We start from the raw sequence: 23,059 nt of genomic DNA on the forward strand, positions 1-23,059 counted from the left end.
ATGCCTTGGCAGGACCTTGTTTATGTCACGAAATATATTTCATTCAATACTTAATAAATGACGGCTGCATATGCCTGTGTAATTATTTAATTGATTTCTTATAATACATTTAAGTAAGTTCTCATTTTTCACTACTATAAGCAATACTGTGAGGAACATACCTAGGGATAAATATGTGCTAAAAATCATGGTTATGCCTTTTTAAAAAAATGCCTAGAAGTGATATCTCTCAGTCAAATGCATCCATATTTTAGGATTTTTTATATGTTTTGTCAAATTGCCCTCCAGAAAGTCTATACCAAATTCCACTCTCACCGTGGTGTTTAAGTGCCGGTTTCGCTGCACAATTAGCACATTGACTAATTGTTTCATCTTTGCAAATTGGATTGTCAAAGTTTTCATTATTTCAATTTGTATTCATTTCATTACCAATTACTGAAGTTGAAGAATTTATTGTATTTATTGATAACTTCTATTTCTTCGTTTGTGTATTTCCCGTCTATATTCTCATCCTATATTAATGTCGTGGTGTCCCTATTTGATGAGAACACCAGCCCCTTATTTGTCACATACGTACTTAATTTCACAGAGGGCTCTCAAAAGTCACAAGAATATGCCTTAGTGACTTTTTCATTCACAATTTTGGACCTTTGAAGGATATTCTCAGTCTGGAAATGCAATCCTTTGGTTCTGAGATTTTTTTTAATGTAACTTTAAAAACTATTTCCTTCCCTTTATTTCTCTGCTGTCTCTTTCTGGAACTACAGACAGTCAGGTGTTAGGCCTCCAAGAGTGAGAGTCTAACTTTCTAGTCTTTTCTCTCCTGCTGTCCTTCCCTTTCTTTTCTTCAAGTTTTGGGATTTTTCTCCAAATTCATTTATTGAATGTTTAAACTTCAAGAATTCTTTCTTGTTTTCTGGTTATTCATTTTTAATAGCATTCTGTTCTTGCTTCATTGATCCAGTATCTTCTTTTATCTCTCTGAAGATATTAATTATGGTTTATTGGGAATTTTCTTCTGCTCCCTGCAGTGCATCTATTTCCTCTGAATTCCTGTTTTCTGTTCACTTGATTAGATCTCTCCCCCCACCTTTTTTTTTTTAATGTTAGAGGCTGTCTCCAAATATCTGCTGATCCTTGGCCTTCCGTTCGCATCTAAGAGCAGGGCGCTAAAAAGCTGAGTCAATGTCGGGCTGCTCAGGAGGCAGTCAGAAGGCCATGGTCCTTTCCATGGGGCAAATCCAAATGTCAGTATCTGCAAGTCTCTTTGCTAGGGTAGTCTCGTTTTCCAGAAAAGGGTTCTACAGGCTCCTGCCTTGGGGCATGAGGGGGGCAGGAGCGGGTATAGGACTGCTGGTGTCTGTACTCTGGAGCTGGGCTGGGCGAGGGGTTTAGAGCTCTCGCCATTCAGCGAGCAAACTCTCATGTCATCCACCTGTGTGGACTACAGCACCTCACTCCATCCTGCTCTAGCTGTGGCGTCCCCAGGTCCACAGTCTCTCTGGCTCAGTTTTTCTGATCTCCGTGGCGGGGAGGGCTCATTGCTTGGCTGCTGAGGGTGAGAGAGGGAACCCGAAGCATCCAACTGCCCCTTGGACCACCTGTCAGTCACTTCCCCTTTGTCAGGCTCCATCTCCTCCCGCCGTCTGTGAATCTGTAGCCTCCAGTTCCGAAGTCTTTCCAGAGTTTTGATCCTCATGTTTGATCTTCCTCTCTCTGTGTTCAAATATTGTGCTTTAGGGCTTTAGGTGTCTTCTAGTTTCCTTAAGGATGCCCTTCCTTGTTTTGAGGCAAATTGTAAGGGGAAAGGAATGAGAAAACAGACACTCTGCCATTGACACTAACGTTATATGCTATTGGATCTTACTCTGCCATCTTACGTTGTGCTTTTTAATTTTTTTAATGCTTTTTACTATTTTTTGTTTCTTTTGCTCAGGTTTTGCTTGCTTATTTTTCCTCCTCTGATGATTTGGAAGTTATCGTTTTCTATCAGTGGTTCCCTTTAAGCTGAAAATATTTATATTTGAAGTTGTATTTATATGTTAATGCTCCAATAGAGCTGGCTTGCGACCCTGCCATAGATGTTTCCCCTAGTTTTCTCTTCCCTTGATCAATTGTGAATGAGTTCCACCACTAGAGCGGTAGCCCTGTTCTCTGAGTCTTTCAGCTCCCTGAATCTGTGAATTCTGAGTCACCATTTTTTCATAGTCCGTCTCCTACAGATCTGCTTGTTACTCTCAGCTCCTTTCCCTGGACTCTTTTTCCTAAAATAATTCCTTAAATAGCTACTGTTCTCATCTTCTATCCACAGCCCACTTCTTTTCCTATTCCCTGGACTATCAAATCCCTGGACACAGTCTTGGTCTAATTTGTTAAGGACACCCAAATCTACAGGCCCTGCTCTGACATTCACCCCTGAGTTTCTGACTCCTGCATTCAACTAAGTTAGCATGAGCTGGATATCCCTCAACACCCCAGGCTCGAGATATTCAAAACCAAAGCCAGTGCTTTCTAATAGTTAAGAGCTCTCTAGAGCCAGACTGCCTGGGTCCAGATCTTGGCTCTGCCATTTACCAACTGCGTGACTTCAGGCAAGTCCCTCAGGCTCTCTGTGCCTCAGTCTCATTATCTGTAAATGGGGATAAGAAGGGTCCCTACCTTAGCCAGTTGTTGTGAGGATTAAATGATTGCAACATATAAAGCTCTTAGAAGAGTGCTTGGCCAAGTCAGAGATCTGTTTGTGTTGGCGGTTGTTTTTATTTCATCCCTTCCTCCCCTATGTCCTGTCTCTCAGGTAATGGTACCGTCATCAACTAGTCACCTCTGCCAGAAACCTGGGAGTCATCTCAGATGCCTCCTCTTCCTCCCTGCCCCAGGTGCTGCTGGTTTTCTCTCTCAAACACTCTCAAACTGTTCCCTTCCTCTTCATCCTCCGAAGTTCTTCTGGTCCAGTTAGGTTGACCACATGTCCCAGTTTGCCCAGGACTGAGGGTTTTCCAGGACGTGGGACCATCAGTGCTAAAACCAGGAAAGTCCCAGGCAAATCAGGACAAGTTGGTCACCATTGGTCCAGACCATCATCCATCCCCTTTCTGGACAAACACAGTAATCTCCCAGCTGGTGTCCCCGATGTCGGGGAGACCCTCCGCATCTCTTAAGTCCACCCTCCACATCTCTCCCTGAATGATCTGTCTAAAACAGAACTTGGACATGTCATTCTGTACTTCAGACCCCTCTGTCACTTCCCATTCTCCATGGCAGAAGGGAAGAAAAACTCTTCTGTGTTGCACAACTTGGCTCCTCTTCCTCTCCGTCCGCAGCTCCAGCCGCCCCCTGCAGGCCCTTACACCGTGGCCTTTGGAAGTGTCCCGGCAGTCACACCTCCGGGCCTTTGCTCATGCGCTTTGCTTGGCCTGAAACCACATTCCTCCCTTCCCTTCCCCATCTTCTTTGTGTAACTTCTATTTCTCCTTCAAGATGAAACTCAGGTGTCATCTCCCCCAGGGGACCCTTCTGATGCCCTTCTCCTCCCCCCGCATCCTCCACCTCACCCCGTCCCCACTCCCTGGAGAGCTAGCTGCCCCACCTCTGTGCTCCCATAGAGACCTGGGGATGCAGCCATGGAAGCATTTGCAAGATGATAAATGACATGATCTCTGTGTGTCAACGGACTGTGAGCTCCCAGGGCTCAGGCCCTCGTCTGAGTCTTCGTGTTCTCCCCAGCACTCAGCGAGGTGTCTGGCCCACACCAGGAGCGCGCCAGATGTTTGCTGAGTCATCTACTCCAACCTCTGCCTCCACAGGATCTCATCCCAGAATGGGAGCTCACTTGTTCTAAGGCAGCCTATCCACTGCAGGAGGGGTCTGACCGGCCGAGAGATTGCCTGTACTGAGCTGAACTCTGCCTTCTTAGAGGACAGCTCTCTATTTAAGCTTTAAGCTGCAAGGTGGACCCACTTACCCTTACATATTTCCTCTTTCGAAATCAGTTCCTTACAATGGTTTCCGTTTTTAACGACCTCTTTAAACAGCCTGGTTGTGGGCTATTTGAAAATCTAAACTTATTGCCCCAGCAGCTTCCCTTTTACCCCTGCACTGACTTGCTGGGGGAAATTCTAGTGCTTTCCTCTTCGAACCCAGGCATGTCTGTCTGCAGGTTCTGTCCCAATGGATGAGATGATAAACACTGAGTGCAGGGGGAGTTCATGGTGAGCTAGAGCAAAGGTTGCCCAGGCTTGCAGGACTGCAGGCCACGGGCATTGTGGCTGGATTGGTGAGATTAAGGGGCAGCAATGATATTCCTTGGGCTGGACTGGAAGTTTGATATAGAAAAGCAGTGAGGAATAGTAGAACCGGGCTTTGGGGTGGGAAAGGCAGGAAGCCAGCAACAGAGAATAACTGGCAGCATTCTGCTCATCACCTGGTGAGCTGAGACTGGGGCCCTTTGCAGATTCTGCACCTGGCCCTTTCAAGTGGCCTCCGCGGCTGTATTTCTAGACTGAAATCCAAGACTCCCGTGGTCCTCACAGGCCAAAACCAGGCAGGTCAAGTGTGTCTAGGCGTGCAGTCCACAAAGGGGAAACAAAGGCATCTGCCTGCACTGTGGGCAGGTGGATGAGGCCCCGAGACTGCCTCTGGTTATCTAGAAGGCAGGGCCGTGGAGGCCCAGATCCTGCCGGGAGACACCTAGAGTGGCCCGATGCAGGAGAAAGAGCATCAAGTCGGGAGTCAGGGAGCTGGGTCCCATGCCTACCCCTGTGAAACCTTCAGTGGGTCCCCTTCAATCCCTCCTCTATGGGACCATCGAGTTTCCCTCACCAGCTGGGGTCCCATTAACCATCGTAAACTGAAGGCACCTGGCTTTTCCCCAACCCCCAGCCTCACTGCAGTCTCTCCAGGTATTTCTGGAAGGTCACAGATGACATCCTATGCTCACAATCATCCAGCTAGCTGTCTGGTCAGTGTCCACTAGGTTCCACTGGCTGTCCCCACATCCCCGGCCACAACTGCCCACCACGATGTCCCCTCTCCCCTTGTGTTCCCCTCTGTCTTACTGAGATCTTGGTAAATCTTTCTGTCTTTACTCACAACCCACCTGTTCAGACTCACATGAGTCTATGAATGGAGTGATGGTAGGAGGAGGCTTGGTGTAGGAGACAGACTGAGGAGTGAAAGAATCCATATGGGGTTCCCCTTCCCCTCTGACAGCTGAGGCCATTACTCATGCTTGGCTCCTTCTTGGGAAATTATAGTTAATAATCATAATAACAGTAAATTGCCAATACTAATACAGCATGTACCATGTCCCAGGCACGTAACACACACTGTCTCTTTTCATCCTCACAACAGTCCTACAAGGCAGTTGCTATTATTACCATATTTTTTTCTAAATAGATGAGAAACGAAAGCACAGAGAGATTAACACATCCAAGGGCACACAGCTAATAAGTGGCAGCATCAGGATTAGCACCGGAGCGGTCCCGCCTTGGAGTCCGGGCTCTGACCCTCCTCCCAGGAGGTTCTTGCACACTCTGCCCACAGGCTTCTGGCTGGCCTACCCCACCTCCACAAAAGTTTAGCAGAAATCCTTGACCCCCTGTTTGGGCTGCTGCTTGTGGCTCTGCTCTAAGACAGTGACAAGGTGAATGAGCTCAGTGGTTCGAAGGCCTGCCTACAATAGGGAGCTTATTAGAAACGCCCCTGCCTGGGCTCCACTCCAGACGCTTAAATCAGAACCTCTGATGTTATGTTTTGGAAAGAGGATTCCTATGAGCGGCCAGGGTTGAGAAAACTTAAATGAGATGGACTCCAAGGCTCTAGAAACTTGAGCTCTCGGGTGCTGAATCACCCAAAACGTGTGGAATGGGCCAGCAGCCTGCAAAGGCCCTCGGAAGGCCCCACCTGGAATGTTCCCAATTCTCTGCCCAGTGGGAGGGGGCCTCTCAGGAGTGACCCCCTCAGTTGGGGGGTCAGAGGGCTGCCTGGGGGCCACTTTCCTTTGGTCCTGGGAACTTTCTAGAGAAGCCACACAGGGCTTTGGGGTGGGGAGGGGAGGAACACATTGCCCCAGGTTCTCTGTGCAGAGGATGGATTCCCTCCACCTGTATCTGGCCCCCAGACGATTCCATGGTACAAACTGATACAGGCCTGGTCTGAGTCATGGGGCTCTGTGGCCACTTTCTAGACCCTCTGTCTCTGCCCTCTGTCTCTGCCCCAGGGAAATATGTAATGTGTATGTAATTCAACACCGAGAACTGGGGTCAGGACTTATAAAACCCCTGACATATCCCCAAATTGCACACATAACAACATGCCTGTCATATAGGAGGCGCTCGGGTAACTTGATAACCTGGCAAGGCCTAGCCACAGCATTCCAGGTGGTGTTCAGAACTGAGGACAACAGACTAGGAAATGAACTGCAGAAACAATGAGAGACCCAAGGGCAAGGGCAGCCTAGAAGCAGTTTCTGCAGAGTTGTCACTGCTCAGAGTCACTTGCAGGAAGAGAGCTGGGGACCCCGTGTGCTGGACTGAAGAAATACACCAGAGTCCAGGCTAGGAGATGCTGGCAGGGCCATCTGTCATGAAGGCAACACTCACACAAGCTGTCTCTGTTGCAGGTGGTGACAAACACCTTCCGAACAGCCAACATCCGGATCCAGAGCCAGGACCAGAGACTGCTGACGCTGTCGCTAGACAAGGACAGTCGGCGCACTTTCAGGGACGTCGTCAGGTGAGGCCAGGCCTGCCACCTCTAGGGCTCCACGTCCCATGGGGCAAGCTAAGCAGCAGCCAGTCCCTACCATCTGCTGCCTCTTGCCCAGGACACCTTCTCAGAGGCAGATCCTGAGGCCAGGCAGTGTTCCTAGTGGGTGGGGACTTAGGTCCTTCAAGCAGTTGAATCCAGGAAGAAGAGCAAATGAATGGCTGGCCCCGGGCAGCAGCCGATAGTACAGTTTCCCGAGATTCCTCCACATACATTCAGCCGACAGCGCTCCTGATCCAGTCCCCTGTGCTGCCACTGGCCCCTCCGATACAGGCTGACCCAGCTGTGTGCCAGCTGTGCCCCAGTTCATGCAACTCTTACTGGTCCCCCCGGGGAGATGTGGTTGGGTAAGCCAGGCATACAGAGTGACCCAGCCAGGCACGGCCTCCTCTCCCGTGTTCGCCCCAGATCCAGAGTGCTCTTTCTTGTCCTGACCCATCCTCTTCCCTCTGCAAGGCCTCCTCCTCTGTGCCCGAGGATAAAGGGCTACCTTTAAAATACCCGAGCAGATTTGACCCCTGACCTGGGCCTCCTGAGCTGGCCTCTGTCCACCCACAGATTCGAGGTTGCTCCTTGCCCTGAGCCACGTTCTGGGACTCAGAAATCCAAGGCACTGTGGCTCAGTTCGCACCAGCAGAAGGAGATGGAAAGGACCAGGACCATGCCCAAGCCCCTTCTAATGCCCATCAACACGTTCTCGGGCATCGTCCAGTGAGCCCAACGGGGCAGAGGAAGCACTGAGTCTGAGCATGGCGGGCCCAAGAGGAAGATACACTACCCCACCTGCCCCCAATGACCGGAGCAAGGCGCGGCTCCCATGGGCAGCTTCTGGCCATGTCTAGGAGCCGGTGAGTGGCCAAAACACAGGGAGACTGGCCGTGGGCAGGGGATGCAGCAGGGCCCACATGAAGCCCAAGGCTGGCTGGGCGGGCAGAGCTGTGCACACACAAAGCCCAGCTCCCTGCACCAGTGTCCACTCCTTCGTTGATTTTCAATTCCCACCTCTTCTACCATCTTCTCCCACTCAAGCTCCCCACCCAGCCCTTAAACCAACGTGAGAGCTGCTGTTTTGGCCAGGGCTCTGTGGCCTGGGGGAAGGTGGGAGGAAGGCAAAGGCAACTACAGCTCTTCCCTCCCGAATCTGTCCCCTTCCCTCTCTCGGGCCACGGCCCTCCTCCCCACTCCCAGGCAGGCATCTCTCCCAGTGGAGAGGAAAATGTCAAGTTCAATAAATACACACTAAAGTGTTTCTGCTTTCCTCTAACACCCAGCAATATTTGTGTTTTAATAGAGATCGGGGCAGTACTTAATCGAACCTAATGAATCCGCTCAGGCCACACAAGCATTTTGTGAAGTATTGACTGGGGGGTTCTGTCCACCTGCCACTCCCCTCCTCATTCACAGTGACTCAGGGCTCCCGACCAGCACTGTCCCCAGACAGAAGTGGGAATGCAAGGCAGTTTCAGAGGACCAGAGATTAAAGCCTTCAAAAGTCTTGGCTTTAGAGTTCAAAAGTTTATATCCAGATGTAAAATAGGGAAGATTAGTGTCACAGAACCAGTTCCCTGACTCCCAGGACTGGGGGTGGGGTGGGGGGAAAGCAACAGAGAGAACACAAAGGCTTGGACTTGAGTCCAGCCCTGTCATCTGGGCTGGGTCCTGGGTGATGGGGTGAGGTGGGGGAAGAATCCCTTTTACACTTGGGGATCCCAAGTAGAGAGGCAGGCACTTCACTTTTGGCCTGCAAGTCCCAGAGCACATTCTCGATGCCTGGGGAATGACGTAAGAGGGGCTGCTCAGGGCGTCTAGGCACATGGGCCCAAGGTCAGCCTGAGAGAGAGTCCCTGTGCCCCCATGGGCCATGGGAAGCAGGTAGGGTTTTCTCAGGTAGTTGAAAGCAAACAAGCCCAAGGGGTCTCACAGGAAAGGGAAGACGTGCAGCTGTGTGTGGTGCTTTGGGATCACAGGACCTGAAGCCCAGATGTGGACCATGGACACTTCAACCGACACCAGCATGGCAGAGTGCCTGCTCCTCAGTGGAGAGCAGCCCTGGACTGGTGAAGACTAAGGGGTGGATGGATGTGAAATCCTCCACTGAAGTCGCCCCCTGCAGAACCCAAGGCGGCTGAGGTGGTTTTAAACCGGAAATGACTGATATCATTGAATTTGAGTGAGTTTACCTGAACGTGGCTAGATTTTTTTTTCTGCTGTCAGGGTGATGTAAACTGATTCATAACAAGGTGGGCATTCACAATTACTAGAGTCTTTAAGTAAACATTTGCAGAGTTTACCAGTTGTTAGGGTTAGGTGAGGGCCCCGGGCCTCCTCCCCCAACAGTCTCCCTACCAGCTTACAAAGAAAGGAAGTCATAGACCAAATTTTGCTCCACACTGTTGACACAAATAGTCAATAACCAATCTATAGATAAGAGACATATTTAATGAGCAAATGTGAGAACTAGCCCGGAAGTGTTCTCTCCCCCAGGGAAGAAAGCACTCCGGAGAAGCACAGTTCACAGCATGGCTGTATACCGTTTTAGAACAAAGAACATACATCAAGCATAACAGGAATACAATTTTTTTCTCCCAAAGTCACAAGATGTTTTGCCACAGTTTAGCATATACACAGCAGGTCACCTTGACCTTGGTTCTCTGGGAAGAGAAGCTTATCTTCAAAGAAGTACTGGGACTGGCGTCAGAGTAAGGGAAACATGCACCCCTATCTTTCAAGAGGGCATTCTTTGCTTTGGGAAAATGTTTGAAGCTGATGTACAATGCATGTTCGGTGGGCCATAAGTCAGGCTGCCCTGGGAAAAACAAGTTGTAGGCCGAGTCAGATTTAAACCAGAATGGCTTCCCCATATGCCTCAATATATGAAAACTCATTATTACTTTCATCAACATTCAGACACGTGTTGGCAAGTGGCCTCCCTCACCCCCCACCTCCAGCCAAATTAGGTGCTGTGAACAAACCTTGCAATGAAGTTCACTGAATCAGTGCCTGGACACTGGACCATCTTGGAGTAAAGCCTACGGCACCATTCCAAAGGGTTTGGACTACTGGAATCTCTAGATCCTTATACCCTGCTCACCAAGGGAAGAAATGTGTCCAAAAGAATTATAACCAACCCATGTGACTTGGACACCACTAATTTCACGAGTGAAATTTCACCAGTACCTATCAGGCTAATCAACGAAACCACTTGAGTTGATCTAAGATTGTTGATATGCTCCTATTCGCTGCCCCTGGAGTGTGGCTTTTGATTAAAGGTTGGCTAACCACCTCGGCAGTGTGTGTTCTCAGTGGGACAGCTGAGCACTCTCAGGTGTGGATTAAAACCATCCAATATATACGTACTGTTACCGGGCTGGGGCGGCTGCCGGGATGGCTGCTGGAGTGCGGCTGCAAGACAGCGCTCAGCTGTTGGACCCGCTCTGGGATCGTCTCCGCTGAAGAAAACTCTGTCACCCAAAGTCATGCCTCTTCCAGGGGCAGCTCGCCTCCGATGAAACAGTTCTAGGCCCTGGGGACAAAAATAGCTGCCTTCCTGGCGCTTTGATCCTGATGGAGACAGACAATGAACAAGATAAACAGGCGAACTAGAAATGGTGATGCGTGCTGTGGAGAAAAATAAAGCAGGGTAGGGAGTGTGTGAGTCTGGGGAGGGGGTAGGGTTTGCTATTTCAGTTAGGGTGGACAGGAACGGTCCCTGAGGTTAATGGGGTGGTCCTTGATCAGGGGGCATTTGAGTAAGAACCTTAAGAAGATGAGGGAGGGAGCCTCGCGGATGTTAGGCATTCCAGTCTCGCTCCTCCCATCCCCCAAGTGTTTTACGAGCCTGAAGCAGTTCAGGGATATAATTCAGGTGCATGGGCGGCAGGGCCCCAGGCGCCTAGCTTGGAGCGCGCCCTGCGGGCCACAGGCAGCCGCGGCCCTCGCGCACCTGCGCGCATCGGCAGGTGCGGCGGCGAGCGCGCCCCGCCCCCGGGCGGAGGAGGTCGAGGGACGTGGCAGGTGCGCCGCGCAGGTGCGCCGGTCCTCCGGGCGAGGCCACTTCCGGGCCGGCGGCCGGACGTGGGGACGAGGGGACGAGGGGGCGGGGCGGCCGTTAAGCCGGTGACGGCGGCGCTGTCCGAGGCTGGAGGCGCGGTCCCACTCGCTCCTCGCCCGGAGCCTCCCTCCGGGGACATGGCCCCGCTCCCTCCCGCGCCGCCGCCGCCGCCGCGCCCGCCGCGCGCGCAGCCCCGCCCTCCGCCGGCCCGAGTCTGACGGAGCGAGGCAGCCATGAGCGCCAACCCCCAGTGGGACGTCAGCAGGGCGCTAGGGCTGGCCAGGCTCTTCCACCTGGTGTGTGGGGTCCGGGATGGCTGCGTGACCCCGTTCCTGACCCTCTACCTGAGGCAGCTGGGCTTGACCGCGCCCTGGGTGGGCCTCCTAATGGGAGCCAAGCACCTGATCGCTGCCGTCTGGGCTCCCTTCTGTGCCTTCCTGGCCAAAAGCTACCAGAGACGGAGGGCACTTCTGATAGGCTCGCTGCTTGGCTCGGCGGGAGCCAGCCTGTTGATGGTCCTGGTGCCGCCGTTGGACAAAGATCTGATGCGCCGCTCCTGTAATGGAAGCCACAGCGTGACCACCACAGTCCCACCGACGGCGGTCGCGTTAACTGTGACCATCACCTCGGCCCAAGAGCCAGCCTCAAACCACCCAGCGGGAGCGCCCAGCCTCCCAGCCAAGAGGAGTACTACCAGGATCGTGGGAGCCTCTGGCTTCGGAAAAGGACCTGGAGAAAGTGTCCAAGAACCTCTCAGTCATCTTCCTGGCTACTCTGTGGGCCCCGTTGATGGAGCCAGGATCACATCCGGAGTTCTCCTCCATCCTGTCACGTCAGGGGCGAACAGTACTGCCTGGGAAGGTTCTTTTAAGGTGGTCAGTGCTGCCCTCCCTTTGCTTGCTGGGAGCACAGCGCTACGAAGTCCAGCCAACTTGTCGGCAGCCAAGGGGAACACCAGGTCCCTTGACCTCTCCTTGCAAGGGTTGCAGTGGACTTTCATCCTCTCCTTGGGGTCCATGGTGTTCTGGGAGCTGCTGACAGCCCCTCTGGAGCAGGTGGCGGACGACAGCCTTTATGAATACCTGGATTTTGTGGACGCCACTGACCGTTACAGAAGCCTGTGGATCTGGAAGCTGCTGGGCATGTCAGCAGGCGTGTGTGGCATCACAGCCTTGGTGGGGCAGCTGGACTGCCTCCTGATGACAAATGGCGCCCAGGGTGTGGTGCACTTCTACGGCTACTCGCTGGTCAGCATCCTGGCTTTACTGGTGAGCACTGCCTTTCCCATCCCTGTCTGCAGGCAGCGGGAGCCCGACCACAAAACTGTCAAAGCACTGTCTCTGGTAGGGGGCGACCCCCGGCTCGTTCTCCTAGCCTTCACTGTCTTTCTGATAGGAGCCGCCACCAGCACGGTGCAGAACTTTCTGTTCTGGCACATGGAAGACCTTGGTAGCAGTGAGCTGGTCATGGGGCTCTCAGTCGCCCTGGGCTGGCTGGGGGAAATTCTACTTCATCCGTTCGAAACTGCGTTGCTTAGGAAACTGTCCAGGGTGGGCACGGTGGGGCTGGGGCTGGGCTGCCTCGCGGGGCAGCTGCTTTACTACTCTTTCCTCTGGAGCTGGTGGTCTGTCCTCCCGGCTCAGATCTTGAGTGTCATCAGCAACGGGGCTCTGTGGTGGGCAGTCAGGGCCTCAGTAGAGGACCTGGCCACTCCCAGAACAGAGAGACCTCTGAGTGCCATGTTCCGAGGCCACTTTTATGGGGGTGGGGCCAGCCTGGGCAGCTTTGTGGGGGGCTTCGTGGTGATGCGCTTCAGCCTGGCTGTGCTCTACCAGGCCTGCTGCGTGGTCCTGCTGCTCTGGCTGGCCTTGTTCCTGTCCATCCAGCCGAGACTGCCCCAAGAGCGGAAAATCAACTACTCGAAGCTGCTGGCTGTGGAGGCAAGTGACACGAGTGACTCTGAGCAGGAGACTGAACGGGACTGGCTTGTGAAGGCCATGAGGGAGGAACACTCAGACTGGAAAGGCTGAGAGGAAGTCAAGATGCATTGATCTGGGAAGGAGCCAAAGGACTGGACAAAGCTCAGCCCGCTGAGGACGAAGTTCTCGAGGCCTGCCTGGGGCTGCAAGGCGCCTCGGGAGAGAGAAAGCATGTCTGTGCCAAAGCCCCACAGGATCATCTCATTGCATGATTTTCTTTACTTTTATAGTAAGAGGAGACTTAACTTTTTGCTCTTCAATGCTTTTTAAATAATGGAGGAAGAATACATTTGCCAAAAAACAACAAAACGTTCCCTATGTCTTCACTATATTTTGGTGTATGAGGTTTGCAATAGGTTTCCTTGTACTGACTCTGGTGCTGTTGATTTCAGCCCTGGCTGGAGTGGCAGTGCCGGCAAGGCAGTGGAGACTGGCAGGATTCAGCCGCTGGAGGGGGCAGCTGGCTTCAATGAGTCATGTCCATTCCCATGGGTCCTAGGGGCATGAGCCTGATCTATAAAAGCCGTGCTGTGGGCTGGTAAGATGGTAGTGAAAACCGAGACTCTTCTGTCCCCCCACTGCTGCACAGGCCCGCACTCACAGCCTGGGACTTAAGTTTCCAACAAGAGAAAATGATGGGAAATGTTATCTGTGTTGCGGGGAGAGGAGGCAGAGGTTAGTAGGTTTTCATTCTTACTCCCCACTGTGTGTGTCGCCAGGGAAAGGATCCTTAGGCTCCTCTTCCATATTTACGCCAGAGCGAGGGCAATTTTGTGCCCTTTGGACTCCCTCCCACTTTGCACGCTCCACCTAGCAAGCGCACGTGCAGATTTTTTGCATCTGCCTTGATTAGGGTGAGCAGCCCCATAGGGTTAGGATGCTATAGATAGTCCACCCTGTACCTGTGCCTAGACACTTGCTGGGGTGCCTTCTGGAACCCTCCCCTTGCCCCTGGAAAGGGCCCTTTATTCCAGAGGCCAGCTCCCAGAGCCCAATTCTTCTACTTTATAATCAGGCAAGTATAGGATAGTGGATTTAAAGGGTGTCTCATTTTACAAATGCAGAAAATGTCTCAGAGCTGGAGGAAGGAAACACACACATGCATGTCCACTGGATCAGACATGGTTCTAGGAACTTTAGTCTTTTTTAATTCTCCCTGAGAAGCTTTGGGTTACAAATAACCAACAAAAATACCTCTGCCTTAAATAATTCGAGATTCATTTGTCTCACATAAGAAGTCTACTGGTAGGCAGTCCAGAGCTGTTACACCTGCTCAGTGATGCCACTGGGAACCTAAATGTTTTCATCTCTTTGCTCCATCATCCTCAGCTTGTTGGCCTCCTTCCCATATTTGTCCACTCATAATAACAAGGTGGCTGCTGCACCTCCAGGCCTCTCAGCCATGTTCCAGGCAGGAAGAAGAGGGGAAAAGGAGAGACAAGAATAAGTGCCTATATCAGGAAAACAAAAGCTTTCCAGGAAATCCTCAGCAGACTTCTGAGTGAACCACATCACATGGCCACCCTGAACTGCAAAGGAGTCTGGGGGGTCGAATATTTTCCACTGGGCACACTTAGACCCCAAGCAAAATCAGGGGTCTGTTAGAAAGAAGAGGGGACTGGATGCTGGATCATCACCTAGCAATGTCCAGCACAGTATCAGAAGTGGAATTCACATCCAGCCAGTGTGATTCCAAAGGCTATGTTCCTTTCTGCACAGTGAGCCAGCTCCCCCACAGAAATGACCTTAGCCATTGGACCCCACAACAACCCTATGAATATATCTGATTTGTTGACTGCATTTTACAAGTGAGAAAACAGAGTCTTGGAAAAGTCATTCACTGGATCCCTGGCAGAAACGTCACCAGAGCCCTGATCTCCTTACCCCAAATTTCGTGCATTTTCTGCTGTGCCAGCAGTTCCCAAACCTGGCTGGCCATCCAAGTCACCTGGAGAGCATACCCAAAAATACAGCTTCCTAGGTTCCATCAGAATCTCTCAGGTGGGGCCCAGAAATCATTTTTTTGTTTGTTTGTTTTGTGAGGAAGATTGGCCCTGAGCTGACATCTGTGCCAATGTTCCTTTACTTTATGTGGGATGCTGCCACAGTGTGGCTTGACAAGTGGTGCCAGTTCTGTGCCTGGGATCTGAACCCACAAACCCTGAGCTGCCGAAGCAGAGCTCACAAACTTAACCACTACGCCACCGAGTGAGCCCCAAGAAATCGGTATTTTTAATAGAATCTCCAAGAGATTCTGATAGGGCTAATAGGGCACTAGTCCGCTTGGTTACCCTTTCCAGCCCTACCCGTCTCACAACATCTTTGCCGAATGCTTCTGGCACACGGTGAAAACAGCTGTTGAGTGGCTACCATATGCCAGGCAGTGTTCTAAACACTTTGCATGACCAGCTCACTTAACCCTCATAGCAATCTTAGGATGTAGCCATGACCACCCCATCCACCTTACAGATGGCAAACCTGACAGCTGAGCAAATTGCCTGAGGTCACACAGCCAGTAGGTGGCAGAGTTGGGATTCAGATCCAGCCCAGTGACACTGGAGCCTGAGACTTTGATCACTACGCTCTATGGCTAAAAGATTGGACAAAAGAGGGAAAAAATAGAAACTAAGTATTAAGGAGGCTATCACTTGAAATTTACTAGATAGTCAATAGTACTTACTATGTAGACAGAGCATACAAAATAATACCAAAATACAAACAAGTGTGTGTCCCCCAACATAAACGAAAGGAAGAGTTTTGTTAGTTAAAACTTAAAACAGAGTTAAGTTAGTCCCTGTGGTTTGGCCTGAAGAAGAGGAAGAAGGAGCAGGAGGAGGAGGAGGAGGGGGAGGTGGAAGCAAGCGGATGGGACCACACGATGTAATGGTTTAAGGATCTGAAAGGTTTTATGGGCAGGATGCTGAGTTTGTGTTTTGGCTATTTAGTTAATATTTGAGTCTCCTCTATTTGTAAGGGATTATGCTGCTTGTCATGAGGAATACAAGGATGAATAAGATGCACAGCCCCTACCCTCAAGAAGTTAATAGTCCACGTGGGAGATGGACTTACAAACAGACATACATACATAAGGAATCATGGGACACTGTGAAAAATGCCACACGAAAAGCATTTCCGGAGTTTAGGAAAGGGACAGGTCATTTCTGACTCGAGAACTCAGGGAAGGTCTCAGAGAGATTACATTTGAGCTAAGCTTAAAGGATAGCTAGACCTAGTAGGTAGAGAGAGGGTGGTAACTCGGGGAAGGGCATTCTAGGCAAAGGGAAGAGCATGAGCAAAATTACAGAAATAGGAGAAACGTGGAGTCTACTTGGAGAATAGCGAGAAATATAGTTTGGCTGGAGCAAAGGATTTGTGTAGGACAGTGCTGAAAAGCAAGGCTGGAGAGATAGCTTAGGACCACATTACTGAAGGCCTGGATTCTGCAGACTGGGTGAACCATGGAAGGTCCTGGACAGGGTCATGTCAGGCGAGGACTGCACTGAACTTTCTAAGAATGTAATTAGCTTTATTGAAGTATTATTGACATACAATAAACTGCACATGTTTAAATGGTATAATTTGATAAGCTTTGACACATATATTACATACACCTATGAAACCATCACCACAATCAAGATGGTGAACATATCCATCACCCCCCCAAATTTTCTTCTGCCCCTTTGTAATCTCTGCTTCCCCCCCTCCCTCTACCCTGGTCCCAGACAGCCACTGACCTGCTTTCCGCAGCTATATAGTAGTTTGCATTTTTAAAGACTATAGTGTGTACCCTTTTATGTCCCACTTCTTTCACAATGACTTCTGACACCAAATACCCAGAGTTAGGCTAAATTCTCTGGATTAAGGTCACTTGACTACCCTCAACTCAGAGTCCCTCACTTCGGACCCCCAAGGCCACCCTCACTTCTAACCAACTGGCTACAAATTTGGAGGTTCCTACTCCCCCCCTCAGGTTCAATAATTCACTAGAATGATTCACAGAACTCAGGGAAGTGCTGTACTGATGACTACAATGTTATTAGCGCCGAAGGATACGAATCAGAACCAGCCAAGAGATGTACAGGGCGAGGTCCTGGAGGGCCACAAACGTGAAGTGTCGCCTCCTCTCCCGGTGGAGTCAGCACGCATCACACTCTCAGCACATTGATGTGTGACAATATGTGAAGCCAACCTGGGAGACACGCCAAGCTTCAGTGTCCTTGTTTTTTACTGGGGCTTCTTTATGTAGGTATGATTCATTGGCTCACTGGCCTGTGACTCACTCTTCAGCCCCCTTCTCCTCCCCAGACGTCAGGCTGATAGCATGTGGCGCAAAGCCCCAAACTTCTAACTTAGTGGTTGGTCTTTCTGGCCCAGCCAGCCCCCATCCTGAATCACCTCATTAGCATAAACACACGTGTGGTCTGGGAAGCCCACCATGAATAACAAAGACACTCATAATTCAGAAAATTCTGAGGATTTAGAGGCTGTCTCCCATGAATCAGAAACAAAAGCCAGCCAGAAGGTCTAACCGAAAACACGGAAACAAACAGAACAAGAAATGTCAAGTGACAAGTTCAAACAGTGAGTATTTCAGGAAATCTGGGGCAGGTGTGATGGGTGAGTGCTGGAACATTCAGAAGAAACCCTCTTGGAGACGGAAGCAGGCCAGCAAACGGAAGGAAGGACCGGTCCTGAAGATTAGACTTCAAGTAGTGACTTCTACTCTATTAATTAGCCAGTAAGTCAGGTAAGCTTCATAAAATCAAATGTCAATGAAATTCTTAGCTCTCAGCCTTACGGCTATCAGAGATAGTAAGTTCTAACATATCTTGGTTCCAGCTAAGAGGAAAGTAAATATTGAATGAGCCATTAACCTTTATGCCCAGGCTTCCTTAAGCCATTATTTCCCGAGTGAGTCTGTAGAACGCTTAATCCTGGTGGGGTGGGGTGGGGTGGGGTGGGGTGGGGCGCATTAAAAAAGCATTCTGTGGCTAACCAATTTGGAAAATGATGTAAATTATCGTCACCTCTTAGAAACTTACAATACATATTGTAATTAAAAACTCTGGAAAGCCATTTAGTCAACAAACTTGTGTGGCCCTGTTGGACCTGTCGTTCCCCTTATACATCTGGTATCACAACCTCCTTCCAGGTAACACCAACCCCTGTCTTGCAGAACTAGTATTCCCTGGAGGATAGTCTGGAAAACACCGATGTTGGTAGTTTTCTGTGTCACCTTTTCAACTCAGCAGTCAGCGCTCAGTGACTAATCTGGGCTCCTACACCCAGACTGGCAAGCATCCTGGGTGTTTGTGCTAAGAACTTGACAAAGCTTATCTCATTAAAGTCAGAGCATCAACTCACTTGTTAGGTGAACCAAGCAAGGTTCAGAAAGGTGGAAATTCAAAACCAGTCCTGTTTGAGCCCATCCTCTCAACCTCTGTGTTAAAACTGATTCAGATAACCTGAGAGATTATTCCTAGCAGGGGAGCGAGGGCATGGCCGGGGTGAGACATAAGTTTGCATAGGGATTTTGTATGAGGAGTGATGGAAAATAAGGTTGGAGACGTGGGTTGGAACCAGCTTGTGGACACCCGAAACGTCAGCCTGAGGGAAAGGAAGCACTGGTTGAACAGTGCCTGCCCTCTCTGGGCCTAACACCTGCATATGGTAACGCTCGTAATTCTCAAAACACCACCAATGCTCAATTTACAGCAGGGGAAACTGAGGCTCAGAAAGATTAATTTAGTTGCCCAGGGTCACAACTATTAGATGGTGGAACATCGCTTGAACCCAGATCTGACCACTGCAAATCCCACGGTCCTTCCTCTGAATAGCATGCGGCTTCCAGGACGTGAAGATTTTACCAGTCAGTGGAGTGGCTCTGAAAGGTTTCAATTCTCTCTTGATGGTTGCATTGTGAACAATGGGTCTGAGTTGGGGGAGCTTCTGGGGGCTGAGATGTCTGTTTTGGAGAGACCATTGCAATTGTCCAGGCAGGAAAGGGCTGCATCTCAAAAGAGTGAGGTCTAATGACCGGATAATGTATGTGCTATGGACTGAAACATGTTACCTCCAAATTCATATATTGAAGCCCTAACACGCAGTGTGATGGGACTTGGAGAGGGGTCTCTCTCTCTCTCTTTCTCTCTCTCTCTCTCTCTCCCTTTCCCCAACAAGTGCACAGAAGAAAGGCCCTGTGAGGACACGGTGAGAAGACAGCTGTCTACAAGCCAGAAGAGAGGCCTTACCAGAAATCGAACTTGCTGGTACCTTGATCATGAACTTCTAGCCTCCAGAACTGTGAGAAAATAAATGTCTGTGTTTAAACAACCCAGCTTGTGGGGGTATTTTGTTATGGAAGCCAGAGAAGACTAATACAGTATGCAAAAGATTTTCAGAAGTGGAATGAGTAATATAGCCCTCAGTTATTGATTGGATAATGAGGTGGGGTGGGGGTTAAGGAAGAAGGAGGTAGCAAGGATCATGGATGACTTTGCAATTTTGAATCCATATGCTGAGGGAGAAAGTCTGTAGAAATAACAGAGTGACAGGAAGCCAATGCATAGGTTAAAAAAATTAAAGACAATACAGCAGAAACATTAGTGCTAATCCTGCTGGCTTCCTGCTACAATTGCTGACTGTCACTGGGCCCAGGGACATCGCTGTTGGTGATACTTTTGATGTGGGGCAGAGCAGAAGACATTCCCAATAGCCAGAGGCTTTTCCACAGCCATGTTTATGAAACTGTACTCTCTTTTTAAGTCTGGTTGGGAAATAGCTTGGAGAACTGCCATTGGACTGAACTGAAGTTCTTTTCAATCCTGAGAGCCTGTGTCTGCGATGGGAACGTGACGTGATGAGGTGTCTTCTGCCACAGAAGCGAAGCTTAAGATATGACCCCTTGGGCAAATCACTTACCCCACCAGGTCTCAGCTTCCAAGTCTGAAAAGCAAGGGCCTTGGCCCCCATGATCTTCCAAATGTGTGCACTGGACTGTGACACGATTCTCTCCTTCGAGCCATGGTCACTCTGCCTTGGCCCATGTTACCTGGCAGAATAGCATGGTGCTCTGGAACCCAAGGGATGCCAGCTCATTTCCTTCCCTGAACCTGGCACTGAGTTCCCGGTCTGGTGAGCAGTGTAGCCACATTGAGCCCCAAGTCCCAGTCCTGGGCTAACCCGCCTGCCCTCAAAGCCAGGGCCCACGGGGTGGTGGGATGAACCAGAGGGACAATCTGTGGGGGATGGAATTGATGCCTGTGGGGGGGGGGGGGGGGGGGGGGGGCTCCAGTGCAGAGGTCTGCTATGGAAGGGGAGGCCTGGGGCAGCACGTGGGGAGGCTCCTGAAGGAGAACTGCTTTCTAGATGAGGAACGCCATCCAATTTTCCACTCCTTCCACGTGGCTCTGCTCATGTCAGCCATCACAGGATCCTGCATCCTCTCTGACCTTTGCAAGGGGTGAGGGCAACGCTCAGGCTTGAGAAGCCATGTTTTACCTCCACATGGGGTGGAGAGCAATAAGCTGGGGCTGAAGAAGGCTCCTGAGAGCAAACCAAGACAGAAAGGGAGGGAGGAGGGGATTCAACCAGCGGTTCAGAAGCCTTCCACCAGGGGGCACCAAACACTCTGGGAAAACTGCCTTCTGACTTCCTTGGGCAAACCTGGTCCTGTGCCCTTCCCAAAGCTCCAGTTGAGGGTGAGGCCAGCTCCCTGAAGACCCTTGAGCTCTTGGAGCTTGGAACTACAGAAAAACCCGAGGATCAAGTGCCATTGCTGTTCTGGTTTTGAGTGAGAGATAGGACACCTCCAGGAGAGGGGCCTGGGAAATGGGGTGGCTGCAGGGTTAGCATGGGACTCGACCAGTAGGAAACACAAGTACCACCAGCCCCGCCAGCCCAGAGCACCCCACGTATTTCTCCATGAGGAGACAGGCTACTTACTGTAAGGCTGCTTTAGTCTTAATCGGGTTGGGTGGGAGTCAGTGTAAGTGTGAAAGAAAGGAGAAATGACCATGTTCCACTTGAGTATCCTAGGGCGGAAAAGGGGCCACATGGGGTCAGGGCCACAGGATAACATCATTTCACAGATCCTCACCTCCTGCTCTTCAGCCCCCATCCCCTTCCAACCCCAGCTGCACGAGTCTCACCAATTTATATCTGGGGGCCTGCAGGGAGGGCCTCACGAGCTTTTACAAATAAGTCTGATATCACCGAGTGTTCACTGGGCCCCCATTACCAATGGAAAAAGATGAGAGCATTTGTTATGGGAGACCCTCTGACATCACCGTGATGCAATGTCTTCCTTTCTGCCTGGAAGCAGACGACATCAACAAACAGTGTCTCTTTCTATTGTTCCAGGCAAGGTGCATCAAAATTCTGTGTGCCCTTTTCCCAGAGAAGAGACTATACTTCCAGGAAGAAGAGAACCTAACACGTGCTTTTGCTTAAAGCCTCTTTTCTTGGAGGTCGTACTGCCTGCCTTTCTAGGTTTCTGTTGGAGAACAGTGAGAAGCTTAAATAAGATCCTCAAAACAAATTGTAAGAGGAAAAATTTAAAAGTTTGATTATATCAAAATCAAGAATTCCTGTTCAGAAAAGGATAAAGAGTAATGTCCTACGTTTTTCAATATTTAATAATTTTAATCTCTCACACTTAGGTCTTCAATCCATTTGGGGTTTCTTTCATATATGCCTAAGACGGGGATCCACCTTTATATGTCTCCATTTAGCCAATTTTTAAAATACCGTAGACTAAATAATCCACGCTTTCCTCCACTGATTTATGGTCCTACCCCTGTATACCTGGACCTGCTTTTCAGTTCTCTCTTTAGTTTCATTAATCTATTTGTTCCTGCACTAATATCACACTGTTTTTAGCACTTGGCTTTGTAATATGCCTCAGTATTTGGTAAGGTGAGTCCTTCCTCCTTGCTTTTCTTTTTCAAGCTAAATTTTCCCTTACAAATTTTAGAACAAGTCTGTCAGTATCCCCCCAAAAAGTTGGGAATTTTTTTTGGAATGGCATTGAATTTGGACATTCATTTGGAGAAATTTGGCATCTTCACAATGTTGTCACTTTATCCATGAATATGGTATATCTCTCCATTTATCCAGGTCTTCCTGTCTATTCATTTATCCAGGTCTTCTTTATGTTCTTTAATAGAGTTTTAAATTTTACTCCAAAAGATCTTATACAGTTTTCATTACTTAAGGTCCTAAATATTTTACGTCTTTTGATTTTACTTTCTCTTATTTTTTCTAATTGGTTACTGACTATTGCTATTCAAAACAAGCCCTATTGGTTTTTGGATGCTGAGCACAATCTCCAGCTGTCTTGCTGAACCCTCTTTTTAGTTCTGCCTCTTGAGTCAGTTGGATTTACTATGTAAATGAACATATCATCTGCAAATAATAAAGTTTTGTCTTCATCCTGTTGGCACTTGAACCTTTTGTTGTTAATGGTGGTTGTAATGTTCACAGTCTTGGTGTGTTAACAAGGACTGCTAATACCATATTAAATAGTAATGGTAAAGTAACTATTTTTGCTTTGTTCCAGGCCTTAAAAAGAATGCATCTAAGTTTTAAGTATGACATTTGCTGAAGGTTTTATTAAGTTAAAGAGGTTCCCTTTTCTTCACAGGTTTCATAGTTTTTCATCATAAACTTTATCAGGAATTTCCTGCATCTACTGAGCAGATCATGTGATTTTTCTTCTCTCGTCCATTTGTGTGGTGAATTTTACATTAATATGCTTTTGATTTTTAACTAGCATGAATTCTTAAATAACCTCTATTTGATCCTGATAAATTATGTTTTCAAAAATACACTGGATTTGGCTGGCCAATATCTTACTTGAGATTTTTGCATTAATGTTCACTTTGTTTTCTTTCCTTTCACTTCCCTTAACCACTTTTTCATTACAGTTATACTAGCCTCATAAACTAAGTAAAGCAGCTTTCCCTCCCTTTTATATTTTCTACTTTGTGGAACAACTTGCATAAAATAAGGCTTATCTGTTCAACAAATGGTAAAACTGTTTGAGACTGGAGATCAGTAGAACAAGTGTTCTTGTATACAAGAAAACTTTATATACAAATGTTTATATAGTATTACTCAGTTTCTATTTATTCATATGACATTTCTGGAGATTTATACTTTTTAGCCAAATTTTCAAATGCATTGGTGTATAGTTGTTGAGGCAGAAATGGCTGCTTTCCTACCTAATATCCATTCTTCTATCTTCTTTACTCAAGTTGTGTTC

At 49.2% G+C, this 23,059-nt stretch overlaps 3 protein-coding genes across 8 annotated transcripts in view; 2 read left to right on the plus strand and 1 right to left on the minus strand.

Annotated features, from left to right (window-relative positions):
• Nucleotides 1-8,064, plus strand: part of PIK3R6 (phosphoinositide-3-kinase regulatory subunit 6) — a 53,567-nt gene extending 45,503 nt beyond the window's left edge. For 2 of the 5 annotated variants that reach the window (XM_046677459.1, XM_046677461.1), the window contains 2 exons: nt 6,620-6,732; nt 7,324-8,062. In XM_046677459.1, the coding sequence (XP_046533415.1) occupies nt 6,620-6,732; nt 7,324-7,480 (270 nt within the window). In that variant the 3' untranslated portion in view covers nt 7,481-8,062. Of the gene's footprint in view, nt 1-6,619; nt 6,733-7,323 lie in introns of all 5 variants that reach the window. The other 3 variants (XM_046677458.1, XM_046677457.1, XM_046677460.1) reach the window with 3 other exon arrangements.
• Nucleotides 8,065-9,184: 1,120 nt separating this feature from the next.
• Nucleotides 9,185-10,955, minus strand: LOC124246387 (translation initiation factor IF-2-like). 2 transcript variants are annotated; one of them, XM_046674475.1, is made up of 3 exons: nt 10,709-10,955; nt 10,123-10,326; nt 9,185-9,571 (listed from the first exon to the last, which is right to left on the minus strand). In XM_046674475.1, exons 1-3 carry the CDS (start codon nt 10,953-10,955, stop codon nt 9,357-9,359), a joined length of 666 nt encoding a protein of 221 aa, XP_046530431.1. In that variant the 3' UTR covers nt 9,185-9,356. The 2 variants fall into 2 exon arrangements, with proteins under 2 accessions (XP_046530431.1, XP_046530432.1); XM_046674476.1 differs by lacking the exon at nt 9,185-9,571 and adding an exon at nt 9,586-9,848.
• Nucleotides 10,768-15,610, plus strand: MFSD6L (major facilitator superfamily domain containing 6 like). Its single transcript, XM_046674474.1, has one exon. The coding sequence runs from the start codon at nt 11,050-11,052 to the stop codon at nt 12,844-12,846; it is 1,797 nt and encodes a 598-aa protein (XP_046530430.1). The 5' UTR covers nt 10,768-11,049; the 3' UTR covers nt 12,847-15,610.
• The last annotated feature ends 7,449 nt before the right edge of the window (nt 15,611-23,059 follow it).

Source organism: Equus quagga, chromosome 11 (genome assembly GCF_021613505.1).
Source record: "Equus quagga isolate Etosha38 chromosome 11, UCLA_HA_Equagga_1.0, whole genome shotgun sequence".
Lineage (NCBI taxonomy): Eukaryota > Metazoa > Chordata > Mammalia > Perissodactyla > Equidae > Equus > Equus quagga.

Bases quoted from the DNA above. Each gene is read 5' to 3' on its own strand.
- MFSD6L (XM_046674474.1), top strand. From the start codon at position 11,050: ATGAGCGCCAACCCCCAGTGGGACGTCAGCAGGGCGCTAGGGCTGGCC.
- LOC124246387 (XM_046674475.1), bottom strand. From the start codon at position 10,955: ATGTCCCCGGAGGGAGGCTCCGGGCGAGGAGCGAGTGGGACCGCGCCT. The intron at 10,327-10,708 runs GTGCGCGAGGGC...TGTCTCCATCAG, and splicing joins GCACCTGCCGATGCGCGCAG to GATCAAAGCGCCAGGAAGGC. The intron at 9,572-10,122 runs GTACGTATATAT...TGTTTTTCCCAG, and splicing joins GCCGCCCCAGCCCGGTAACA to GGCAGCCTGACTTATGGCCC.